The sequence below is a fragment of the Barbatula barbatula genome, assembly GCF_947034865.1.
Source record: "Barbatula barbatula genome assembly, chromosome: 2".
NCBI lineage: Eukaryota > Metazoa > Chordata > Actinopteri > Cypriniformes > Nemacheilidae > Barbatula > Barbatula barbatula.
The window spans coordinates 22,382,805-22,396,573 of NC_136767.1; the positions used below are offsets into that span (position 1 = coordinate 22,382,805).

At 41.2% G+C, this 13,769-nt stretch overlaps 1 protein-coding gene across 1 annotated transcript; it reads left to right on the forward strand.

Annotated features, from left to right (window-relative positions):
• The first annotated feature begins 8,900 nt into the window (after positions 1-8,900).
• On the forward strand, positions 8,901-12,506 carry znf703 (zinc finger protein 703). Its single transcript, XM_079451311.1, has 2 exons — positions 8,901-9,592; positions 10,252-12,506. Exons 1-2 carry the CDS (start codon positions 9,347-9,349, stop codon positions 11,761-11,763), a joined length of 1,758 nt encoding a protein of 585 aa, XP_079307437.1. The 5' UTR covers positions 8,901-9,346; the 3' UTR covers positions 11,764-12,506.
• Positions 12,507-13,769: the final 1,263 nt, after the last annotated feature.

The window sequence follows — 13,769 nt, forward strand, 5'->3', positions numbered from 1 at the left end:
CCTGTGGGAAGAGATTTGGGTGGAGAACCTCCCTCATATTCACAACACGGGGAGCAGTGTGTGTGCGTGTGCACTTTTCCTCTGCTGTGTACTGAATGTGTGTGAGTTTGTGTGCATTTTAGATCTACAGAGAAATGTGATTTATTTTTTGGAACTTTGATCTCCTGAAAGGCTTTGAGATTTACACAACAATAATTCTTCTTGGCCAGAGCAGAGATAAATGATGTCCCTATGGCAGAAGTCCAGAGCATATTTTAATAGACTGTAGGGAGAAGGACTGGAAACACTACAAGACATTCACCCTACATGTATTTGACAGGCTCACACAGACTGCAACACACATTGGAAAGAGTCAGAGGTTAAAACAGTGTATAAATATCATTGGTAATAAAAGCGAAGGCAGGGGAGACTGCCGAAAAACATTATGGACATCCTGTATTTCTCATCAGTGCTTTAATGTGAGCCAGTTAAAGGCCTCGTGTTTCTCTTGTTTAATAAATGTTAATGGATACAAATGATAGGTTTAGTTGTGTTTGTGGAAGGAAGACAAGGTCGTATATTGTAAACTTTATGTTTTTTTAGTATAAGAAGGTCAAATGGCTTTTACATGTTGACTGAAGACAGGAAGGGAAGTTATTGAGGTGAACAGAATGAGATGGATCAGCATCTGTATTTACAATATCTGTATTTTCTTTGGATTAAGTAGAAATAGCAGTTAGATGCTATCGGTACTTATAAATAGTGGCAGATAACGTTATTTTTTGCACCTCAGAATTGTTGTGCATTAAACATTATGCAATACAGAGTGTAAATAATAAATAATTATATTTATAAAAATCGAGATATTAAAGCCCTACCCCTAACCTTACCCTAAACCTAAACTTTATGAATAAAAATTTATTTTAAGTCTTTAATCAATTTTATTGAAAACAAATGCCTTTATGACCTGTAATGTGATAGAAAATGGTAAAAGACCACTTTCAGCGAGAGGTGGATTAGAGCCCCGGTCTCCAGTGAGAAAGCTATACAGACTTTACACGCCACTGGAATTGCAGTTTAAAATGGCATCATTCTTACACTTTCTCTATTCCATTCACATATTGGTGGGCGGAGCTAGTGCAAATAGTCTCTGCCAACAAGGCGGGCTATTTGTACTTGATATAACTAGACACTCGTAACTAGTGTACGTTTAGAATATGGTAAAAAATACCATTACAGTAAAAGACTGCAAATTAACAAGAAAAATGGGAAAACATATAATTGTACAGAAAAACTATTCTTTATGGTTTATTTCTGGTGTCCCAGCTGTAGATTTTTTTTACTGGATTTCTTTACAGTGTGTTATGATTTAATCTTCATTTCCAGACCTCTTTCCACCTTTGAATTTATGACATTTAGATAAATAAAAGTGCCAAAAGGCCCAAAAATGTTGTTCTCAAAAGATAATGTGAAACCTTTAGAAATAATCTGTTTAGGTCACATATATCACAAGTAGCTAGTTTTGACACATACACTCCAAGTCCTCAGACAGGCAAGTGTGAAAAAAGGCAGAAAAAGAAAGATAAAAGGCAGAGGGTGCTATAAACAAGGACAGAGAGAACATATGTGCAACCCTTTTGTCTTTTCATGTGTAATTTGTGCTCTCTTTCACCTTCCACCGAGGGTCTGATTCTGTCAGGAGAGGAATGCTCTCCAGCAGCTCTCTGAGAATGGATGACTGACAGGCAGCCCTGGGTTTGGTTTCAATAACACCGAGCACAAACGCTGTAAATTTACAGCTACGGATGACTCTCTGAAAAGATCACCCAAATCTCAGCAGTCATAACTCATTCTCTCTTTCTCTCTGTCTCTCTCTTTCTCCACCTCTCTCTCTCTCTCCGTGTAGCAGCTGGTTGTACTCAGCATCGGGCCTGACACGGCACTTTGAAATAGCAATCAATGCCTTTATACTGCAGGGAGGACTCGTAAAAGTGTCACGGCCAGGATATACGGCACCGTATTTCATCGCTTTTCTCTATTTTTAAACGCTGAGTTATGGTGCTGGAAATGTGTACCTATTAAAGGTGATATGATGTATTCTCTGCCTTGTTCTGATGCTCATTTATCAAGTGGAGACCGAAAAGAAAACTGCACCCACTTCTTCACCCACATCCCTCCTCCTCCTCCAGTTCTAGCGGCCTGTCGAGGGTAATTTATAGTGCGCACAGGCAGTGTAACCTCCTGGCAGGCTTTGTGGAAGAAGCTTGTGCTCCTTCTCTCTTGGCAACTAATAACCTTTTATAAGGCTCAAACTTGGCCAGGCCATTGGGCACTGGAGACGAATCTAGACGGGACCAGAAGAGTAAAATGCGACCGAGACTGGGTTTTCTCTCCACAGAAAAACAAAATGAAGTGAATCATGGAAAACGGGGGAATCGTGTCTAAACTAAGTGGCAAAAGCAATCAATAAGTGCCGTGGTGATCGGAGGGAGAGGGGGTGATTTTAGCACGACATTGTTTGATGATTTGCCACTTGTTTGTGTGATTTAGTGTTGTGGAGAATGGGAGGAAGGAGGGTTTTAACGGTAGCAATATTGCAAGAGTAAGCTGAAGCAGTTGTTAGCTGACCCTTAACGCAACATCTGGAATAAAATGGATGCACGTTCGCAGAGAACTAATAGTTTAAGTGGGACATTACCAAATGTCCAGTGTACAAAATTAAGCGGTATTTAGTACTGAGGATGCCCTCCCTTTCGAAGCACTACGTGGCTGGGGGAAACCCCGAGGACAAACGCACAAGAATGTCACGTGGAACAAAACAATACCCAATCAGAAAGCCAGCTGAAAGAAGTATAAAACCATCACTTCAACATGCCCTTTTCTTTATTCTGTCAATATTCTGTCAAACGCATTACAAACACTATCATCATATTTACGAATCGTTTCAATAAAACCCAGGCTATGTGCAAGAGACATTAGTGGTATTTGCCAGAAAAGATCACATATTGATGAAACTCGCTCTGTAAAGCAGTTTGTCAGTTTAGGGCTACTGTAGAAACAACATGGCGAATACCATGCAAGGGGAACCGCGGTGTAAGTAAATAGAAATAGCTCATTCGGTAATAAAAACATAAGCCTTCATTATGAAAGGTCTTTATACACATCTGAAGGCATAGTTTTGTATATTAAATTGTATTTCTCTCAACAGATCTTCCAAAAAAGTACACATTGGACCTATAAATGAATTGCCTAATACAGTATTTAGTAGCAAACATAAATAGCCTGCAGCCTAGAAGACGTGCAAAAGATAACCGAGTGATCTTGAAGAATTTCAAGTTAGACGGAATATTTTAGACATCCGTTTCCTTATCAAACCTGTCTTCTGTTCTTCCGTGGTGACCTCGTCCTGACAGCCGCACACTGCGAGATTAATGAGGTGGGCGGAGCAGTATAATAAACGTTTGTTTGAAGTGACAAGGCTGATAGGTGTTGATTTACTTACACGCTGATAGGCTTTTAATTGAGCGTCTCCATCTCTCGTCACATCAGAGACACTGTGATGACAGACGCTCTTACATACCCTGGGCTGTGATGACTGACGCCTGACACTTTGCCCGAGTTTCCTCAACGCTTTGAGATCTCACTTCTATATTCAATTATACCGGTTATTCTTAGGAAGTTTATCGAATGAATAATTGTTTTCACATCTCATTTGGCTATAGAGGATGAGCTACAACTATTCCACATTTGAACAAAGAGACTTTATGAAACAATGTAACCGACTCAACCACAAATCCTGCATTATAAGGGAGGATTGTGTATTTGTCAATATATGATGTCATCTTTTATGCTGAAGTGATAGGGACTCCAGGGAGGTGATGAAAGAAAACATCTGTGTTTTTACTGCGAAGTTTACAAGCTGCCAGGAACTCGGCTGTTGAACTGTTATTGTTCAGGCAGCAAGTTTATCTCTTTTCATCGTGTATGACAGAATGACATAACCTGATCCCGTGGCAAGCGTTTGAACCCTTTCAGTCAAGTTTAAGTTGATTGACAAAACTAATACAGACTCATCTACATCACCTTTTCTTTGACGTCAGTATCGTGCGAGAGAGTATTATTCTTCTTATTATAGAGAGTATAATTATTATTTCGGTTTGCGCAAGTGTGTATGACTCAGAAATTAAATGCGGAGCAAATGGGAAATTCTGAAAGAAGACGAATCCGAGTAGCCTGAGGAATGGAGGGGAGATCTTATTTAGCCCATCTATTACTAAAATGGAACAAGTCGTGAACCTTGAATGGAGGGACTGTTGCTCCATGCAGCCACAGATAAAAAACACTTTTTGATGTCTGCTTAGATTTCACACAACATACTACAGCAATCTGATTTGCGGTCCTGCAGTGTGTAGCCGGGCGATTCTCTCAGCCCTTCAAAGAGATAACTTCTCCATGCGAAGGACAATGGGAGCTTTTGTTTCCACTAAAAGGGTGCATTTAAGTTCAGTGTGTGCGCGAGTGTTTTGGTGCACATGACATGCTTGAAAGCTAAATAAAGATCTGTCATTAACTGTAGGGCATGTACATAATCACTCAGAGATAATCAGGGAGACAGGAAGACGAGTAGGTCTGCTGGCTTTTTGATCAAAATGTTGACAAGGGAGACGGGTCATTAACCTCGAGAGAGCAGCCAGAGTCACAGATATCATAAAAGACGTTGAAAATGAGCCTTTACTGCGATTTAACAGACTCGGATTTTGTTCATCCATCCTATATTATGTTCCATTTCGTCACATGCACGCGTGGTTCATACAAATATTTACCCTGTCATCACACCATCACTCAAATCTTTGATTTGAGATTCTCAAAATGTTCAAATCTGATTATAGCAAAACACAGAGATGAGTCATTAACTCAACCTGAGAAGTTCAGATTCTCAGAGGATTCTGAGAAGAGCATTCTCTGACATTCCCTACCATGTTGCGTGTGCTGTTGAAGTAAATAAATCTTAATTCTCAAATCGTTTAGCCATTTAGATATCTAATCATGATAGAAATCTAACAATGAGTATAAATATTTCTTATGATATAATATAAAACAATTCATCATTAACTGTTTGTTTTCATGTAACTATGCTATGTAACACCATAGGACACATGTATGGTGTATTTGTCAACTGTAATTGAATTGATAAATCCTTCCTATCACCTCTTTCTATCTTTCACAAGCAAACACAGACATTGTGGTTCTCACAGGGTCATGCAAAAACCCAAAATATAATATATTTATAACTCAACTTTGACACATTGATGCAACATTGGCAAGGGGGCTATTGATTTGCATAATGTTGTTGCTTTTATATTGTACTATTTGTCATTTTAAGTGTTTATTCAGCATCTGCTTTAGTATGTTTGCATAATGTTTGGCCTATTAGCATTAGCAGTTAATGCTGATATTAACAAAAATGACTGTTGGCCATTTTGTTTACATTTCTATGATATGCAAATATGGTACGGCTTTAGCAAAACCAGTTCAAAATCAAAATTCTACCACGTTTTTTTTATAGTGGAACACTTTAAATGATTTGATCCTCAATCTCACAATCACTCAGAAGTACTGTAAGGTTTGTGAAACCACAGAGAGCGCTACGTTTTACAGTTCTCCAAGGTTGGTCTCACATGTCAGCTACACTCCATAAAGCTGTCCTGTCCCTCTTTTTCACAAGATTATTATTCCTGGAGAACAGACCAGGCATGAGCGGCAGACTCCCTGCCTCTGGGCTCCCTTTTCATACCACTCACCTCATAAATCAGTCACAGGTAATTAAATGCAAGTGATTTGCATTCTTTTTGTTTATTTAGTTTTCCCGTCTCTCAGTCTGTACCAAAGAGTGACAAACTATTCCGGATAACTATAAGATGTCAATAGCACGGTATAAAAATATAAAGTGTGAAGTCATATAAAACATCATGAAACTAGAACAGGTCTGATGGGTGGCCATGGACAACGGTCAAATATGCAGAGTATAAAAAAATATTTCACAATTCACTAAGCCTTCAAGAGTCAACTACTCCAAAGAATCATCTAATAAGTGTATTAGGTGTATTAGCAAGCAGCCTCTTTAACTTTTTCACCATTTCGCGTTATCTACGACGACATTCAAGTAGGTTTGTCTATTATGAGTGACCTCATTCAGAGATATGCAGGGGCTGCAGTCATGCAGAATGTTTAGCCTTTACTTTTAGCCCTTTGTCTAGTCAAAGGTATGGTAAACGCTGTGCTTTGATACAGTCATGCATAGGCAAACGCCTTCAGGCTTAACAGGGATTGGTCAGACTGGCCTCTTAAAGGGGGGACCTGCCCCTTAAAATCCACAACAGGAAATGACCATCCGTCATTTATACGTCAAAACAGCTGTTAGCAGCCCACTTCAAGGCCAGACTTGAAAGGAGCCGTTCCCCGTTGTTCCAGCCCGCCCTTGTTTCTTTCTCTCACTCTCTTTCTCTTTTTTATTTTCCCTTCCTCCTCCTCTAGGGTGCCTTTAAACTCCCTCCATTCCACCCACACCTTTGCCCCCTGCCAAACTCACTTATCCTGAAAATGTTTTTGTAAGGCAATCCATCTTAATTCCAAACCGTGCCTTGGAATTGTAAGATTTGAGGATCTGGAATTATGTTTAAGGTTTTTGCGTTTTTGAGTCCTACAAAATGGAACAAAGGTTATGCCCCAGGATTTTGAGTTTCTGTCTAGTAATAAAAATAAAATACACGGAAACATTTCAGACATCTCAACCAAACTTTATAATGTGTCAACAGAGATGTTAAAGCAGAAGTGAAGAAAAATTGCAGGGTGTCTGCTTACATGAATAGCTTGTTGACAGGTTCCATCACACCTGTCATAACCTGGAGTATCTGTTTGCGTGGAGCAAAGACAACTGACACGATCAAAGGAAGCGATCAGATCAGTTCACTTAAACCTGAGAACATCTGAATTTGCATGTTCCAGTAGTTTTATTATAGATCCACGCAGGCATTACAGATTCCTGTGTAGGTGATAAGTGATGGATGACACTAATAATGACAAAGCAAACAGTAGTGCTGTTGACTGAAGGAGAGGTGCCTTCATACAACCGGCGCTGTTATCTCTTTCCGCTTTTATGTGTGAGCACACACGCATGGCTTATGACCCTGCAGGTTAAGCGGCCTTCGTTTAACAACAACAGATGTCCCTGTACACAGACACCACAGTTGCAGTTTTTTTAAAACAAACTGTTGTAACAGTTTTATTCCTTTAGCAACTTAGCAAGATAGAAAAACTGTTAGGTGTGATTGAGTGCAGTTTAATACTTCGCCACTTTAGTCTATACTGATCATCTTGTGCGTGTCTGAAGGTACTTGTGAACGTGTGGGAGGGTGTTTGTGTGTGTGTTGTACTTTGGAATTAAAATGACAGGTTGCTGACAAGCTTAAAAGTCTTTCTGTCTCTGTAATGGAGTGTCCTGAGGCCTTCATTCCTCCCTACGCACACCATTATTAAATGAATATTCACCTCTGCCACCCAGATACGTGAGACAAAGCCCTCCAAACCCGTTTGCCTGTGGCTCCGCCTCTCCCCGGGTCAACAGTTCATGTATTCTGTCTTTTTGTCATTTTTATTACACCAAGGCAGGCAACATCACCTTTCAAGACGCTTCCCAGGTGCTCTTTGTTTTTACCCCAGAACAGCTCCAGATATCAGGCCTTTTTCATCTCTCTGACTCACCTGACAGGTATTACCATTCAGAGAACCATAAATATGCTCTGCCATCCATAAATTCCAATGTCGGGCTGCTGTATTTACACTGTGCACAACAAAGGCCGCTCTATTCTGTCATTATGAAGTATGGTGTATTCTAGATACAATATTCAATATGCCTATGCTACACTGATGTATAACAATTAGGATATACAAATGAGTTTTTAATAGAAAAGAATATATTTTTTTATGATCATGATGTTGTTTGTTAACAATTTACAATGATTGAATGTCTTTAAGGAAGAGCAAATTTAATTAATATTTTTAGGAAAACATGTGATGCTTCATTGTGCACGTTGCACGTATACATATGATTAGCCAAACAAAGGCTAAACTCAACATAAAAATACAAAATAGCATAAATCGAGCATGTGCTATGTATGTTGTTTATTAATGGTGGGTTACACTTACGAACAATAAAATCCATGAAATATGCCGGACTTCAAAGTTACTCAGACACATTAGCACAGTCTTCCTGTAATAGCCTCTGTCAGGCTTCATTTTTCAATGATTAAGCCAATTCATTGCATAATTAAGTTAGCTAAATTACTTCAATGGCAAAGTAACATGGGGTAATGTAATAAAGTTATTAACATTCCATGACTGGAGGCACACGCAGTCATGGGCTGTTATTATGTATGAATGTATTACTCAGTGTCATTTGACTCGTTTGACCTAAAAAGAAATTGTTAAACATCCTCAGCTTTTCCAGTACGTGAAGCCGTCCAGTTAAGAAGACTTTAAAGTAAAACTTAAAAAATGCTTCTAAATAAAACGAAATTAAATAAACCAAGGTTTTGTAAAATGTGACGTTTCCTTATTCAAGGGGAAAAAATGTATTCATTTTAAATCACATATGTAATTGTGCGCTATGTAAGAATGAGGCAACCTTTTATTAATAACCAGTATCAACGTGTGAATCAGTGTCAACCCTATAAAGAATCTGTAATGTCTTAGCACGTTTTACACAACGATCAAGGACTTGGCCAGCGGGTCCGAGACAAGTTTAAAAGAAAGAGGAGGATAGTCTCCGCCCCTGTTGTGCCTACCCACTTATTAGTAATGCAGATCCCGCCGATTGGACGGCGCCTGAGCGCTTTGAAGTTGTCCTCAGATCTCCAGTACGCGGAGAGTCAGTGTATATGCGCACGGACGCCGTAGTGTACAGTCACACATCGGAGAGCGCACGGAACGACGGAATGCCATTATTTGTCACGATATTCATCAGCAAATCTCTCGTGTAGTTTTGACACTCTGTTGTACGACAAGCGAATAAGATCACTTCTTTTTGAGTTCGTCGTCGTTTGCGCGTACAGGACTCGCGATCGTTTGGGTTTGTGGCAACATTGATCCGGTCACGGAACGATGCGGAGACAGAGTTCAAGTTCTTAACAGAGACTGTAACAGCTCACTGTGTTTGGACTACAAGAGGGGTTGATGTTTCGAGGGAATATTCGACTGTCAGCGGAAGAGGATATAATGCCGTTTGCTTCTTTATTGAAGACATTGGATATCTCTAAATGAGAACTGAAAGACGCCCGCCCCGACAGGTCTCCGATCCGCCCCGATCCAGATGAGCGAACTGCCTTCTGGATTTGCAGTCACTTCACGGAACCAGAGTCTTCGCTTTCTCGACAATAGTTCGCCCGCCTGTTTAAAAGCCCTAACCGACTCGATCGTCTCGCTGCCCTACGGCGATCCCACGCGTCCGGAAAAGAGGCTGCCTATACGGATTCTCAAAATGTTGACCGCTCACACGAGTCACATACTTCACCCAGAGTATCTCCAGCCGCTCAGCTCCGCACCAGTCAGCATCGAGGTAGGAATCTCTTTTGTTTTCAAATGATATTAAAATAATACCCAGAAAAACATTGTGTGACTGTCAAATGTGTGCGCCTTAGTTTTTCGCTAAAGCGAAATTTTACATTTTATAGACGTGTATCAGCGTGCATTTGTAACATTGCTATTTTGTAACAAACACTGGACTCAATCTGGCGCTCTTTGCTGTATTTATAAAAACGTACTGAAGGGTTTGTGTGCGTGCGCCCCACGAGAATTAAAAGCATAGTCCAAATCTGGACAGCAGGAGCGCAGAGGCCGTGCTCCAGTAGCTGCCAACATTTTAAGGTTTCACATTTCCTGATCAGTAATGACGTGCGTCTTCATTGTCTTAAAACTCGTTCTCAGATTTTTACTAAAGTAAATAACTATATGATAATATTAATTTGCAAAAAAGCTCTATGACGCGCGTCGGGTGTTGCAACAATACGACATTTTTAAACTTCTCAAAAAAGAAAAATTAGGAAATGTCTTATTAAAGGTCACAAATGACATATTCTCGTGCTTTATCCTTAACGTTAATTTAAACAAGATAGATTCATGTATATGAAGTATGCGTTTAAAACGTAGTTTTATATTTTTAAAAACTGTTAAGAATTTGTAGAATTAATGTTATATTTCCATTCTTTACCCCCACAGCTGGATGCCAAAAAGAGTCCCCTGGCATTGCTGGCTCAGACCTGCTCGCAGATCGGTAAACCAGATCCTCCTCCCTCCTCTAAACTGGCATCCCTCTCCTCCAGCAGCCATGGAGACAAGGACAGCCGTTCCACCAGCTCCAGTCTGAAGTCTGGGGAGCATCAGAACCTTGATGACAAGTCCAGCTTTAAGCCTTATTCTAAAACTGGATCAGAATGCCGGAAGGATGGTGCTGGGATCAACAGCTCTGCTGATAAAGCAGGGTTCAGAGTCCCAAATAGCGGTTCTGCAGCTGTGACATGCCCCTCTTTACCTCCGCATGCTCCCTCTCCACGGGCCAGCTCTCCTTGTCAGCAGACAGTAGGACAGTCGCACACGCATCGTCAGACTCAGTCTCCCCTGGCGCAGAAAACGACACATCTACAAAACGCCCACGTGGACTCCAAAGCTGCGGGTTCAGACCCGGGGAATGACAGCAGCACGGGCGATCGCAATGGGAAAAAAGATTCAGACCATAATAAATCAGGCCTGGACATTGCACAAATAGCTAACTCCAGTCACGCACGTGCTAGTGTGAACTCCAGCAGTGCCAGTTCCTCCGGCAGTCCTCAACCTGACAATAAAGCTGACACCCAACCCCCTCAACACGGTTTGGGCACAGGCCATATTGCCCCTGTGTCTCCCTTCAAACCTGGCCACTCTGTTTTTCCTCTCTCGTCCTCCACCATGGGTTATCACGGCTCCATTGTAGGAGCCTACACAGGCTATCCTTCTCAGTTTGTGCCTGGGTTGGATCATTCTAAATCTAGTTTAGTTGGTGCTGGGATGGGTGTTCCAGGAAAGCACCCAAGCTCCAGCCCTCTCACAGGGTCTTCACCTCCCTCGTTCATGCAAGGTTTGTGCAGGGACCCATACTGCCTCACCTACCCAAATGCATCCCATCTTGGGGGTAACAACTGCTCCTCTTGTGTACATGACCCCTCATCTGCCCTCAAGTCTGGCTTCCCTCTAATGTACCCTGCCCATCACCTCCACTCCCTACACCCCAGTTCCCTATCCTCTAGCGCCACAACATCTCTCTCCCATCCTCTCTATACTTACGGTTTCATGCTGCCCACTGAAAGTCTCCCTCACGCGTGTAACTGGGTGTCAGTGGGTGGCCCTTGTGACAAACGCTTCGGCACCTCAGAGGAACTTTTGGCCCATCTGCGTACGCACACATCTCTGTCAGGTGTGGACGGCAAGCTGCTCTCCGGTTATCCTTCATCCATGTCATCTGCTGCTTCCTGCCACCTTCACCTGCCTCCTCCTAACAGCCCAGGAGCTCTTCCTAGTTCTCTCTCTCTGCGTGGTTCACCCGGGCTGGGTTTGGCAAGGTACCACCCCTATGGAAAGGCCCATTTGCCAGGAGCCCCATCCCTACCTATGCACTCTCTCCAGGCGCCCTACTATTCTCCTTATGCTTTGTATGGTCAGAGACTGGGCTCAGCTTCTGCTCTTGGTTACCAGTGATCAAAAGACTGTGGACAGTGTAAGGATGATTGGCAAAAGGAGCTGGAAAGCACAGAAACATGCAAGATTCCCCTGAAAAACCAAGGAAAAACAAAGGATGGCTCTGATTGCTATGAGGAATAAAATCTCATCTGCTTTGGATGACGTTTTATCAAGGGTCACTCCATAATTCCATTAGGATATTAGGGGACCTTTAAGATCTTTATGAGAAATTTCGGATTCATCAGAAGCAGAATTTTTTTCAGTTTACCAAAAGTGTGTATTTATTTTTCACTTGAGCGCTTGACTTTTTGTTTTCGAGAGGTATTTACTGCCAAAATGCATTCAATGATCATTTTCAGAGAGGAGCAGTATTCTCTCTGTTTCAATATGGCTCCCCTCATACATTTGTAATATTACGATGTTTGCAAAGATGGACTATGACATATTGTCAGCCATAACATCTTTCTTTTCACTTCACTTTCTTTTGTGCGAAAAAATCTGTGCTCTGTTGGAGAACAGACGAGCATGACTAGGTCAACAACTACTTTGTTCCTTTTCGATTTGGCGTTTATTTTGTACTTGTACAGTTCAAAGAATAAAACTAAAAGATGTGATATATTTTCTATTGTAGCTGACTCTGCAAGATGGGGATGGATGTGGAGAGGGGAAGAGAATTCAAATAAGAGTAATATGTTGTGATGGCAGCGCTATCCATTTAACAAAGTCTTATTTTGTGTAATAAATGATACTTGATTACATTTATAGATGACTTTTGTCCTTACTTGTCTCTCAGAGTAACACTGCCTCTTTACCATAAATAATTTTGATCAGTCATTAAATCTCAGTAGTCTTTTAATAGCAACTTACAGTTATCAAGTTTCAGCTGTTGTACACGAATGCATTTCTAAAGATTTCCTTCTAAACACCTATAAAAAAGAATGCACATATATACCCTTTAGATATATACATTAAATCTTTCATATTGTTGCCACATTAATAATCGATAGACCTATTTGTGCTTCTTATATATTTTATACATGAACTAAACTTCGACTTCAGCTTTCTGCACTCCTGACAGTTTTGTTTCCCATTAGTCCAACCTATTAACACACAAAATAAAGCCCCCTCTCTGTTTACTGTTATGCTCCTAATGTGAATGTGCAGTGTTAGTCACCGCTGCTTGTTTGTGCCTCTGCAGCATTGTGTAAAGAGCTGTCTCAGCACAAGGGAGTATTGGGTCTTAAATACAGCTCAATGATAGCCTGGTAATAACCCATGGGAGCCATGCGCTCACTCCCAACACACTCTGATGGATTGCCTTGCTACACAAAGGGCAAAAGATGACAATGGGAGGCTGTTAATAGAGAAATATTTATCAAATGCCTGACATGACCCCCAGGAGTGCAGTCCCTATTGTTTGACCCGAGCGTGCTGTGCGCTACGGTTCAGAAAGTCATGCTCAATGTTGCTTTACAAAGAGGGTCAAGATTCAAGATTGCTGATGCGATTATGCGGCTGTTTGTTTTATTGTCCGAAAGAACATTTCAAGTAACAGAAGTGGTCAGTTTGGTGAGTACAAATGGTCTTGAGAACCATTTTCTTACATAAGGATGAGTGGAGGTGCTTTCAAGCAGTGAGAAGAGCCAGACACGCACACACAAACACACAGATTCTCAGTTCATTAGCACTTCAGACAGGAGAGGACGCAGCACAGGTGTCACTTGACAGGGCCATTAAATGAATAGATCACTCTACCGCCTCTGTTAACTCGAGCTCTGCAGCAAGGACACGGCATACGGTTCCTCTTATGGCAAACCGGGAGGTCAGGACTAGAGGAGGAGTGGAAATACCCAAACACAAATTTTAGAAAGACACAGTACAGGCCCATTAAAAGTAAAAATGCCCTGCAACTATCTACGAAAGTAGAGCAGTAGAGAGAATCTAAATTGTCTTTATATAGTATTGGATTTTGTTGACATAAAGAGGGGTTCGTATTTAAAACTAATGTACAGTGTCAAGAGCCT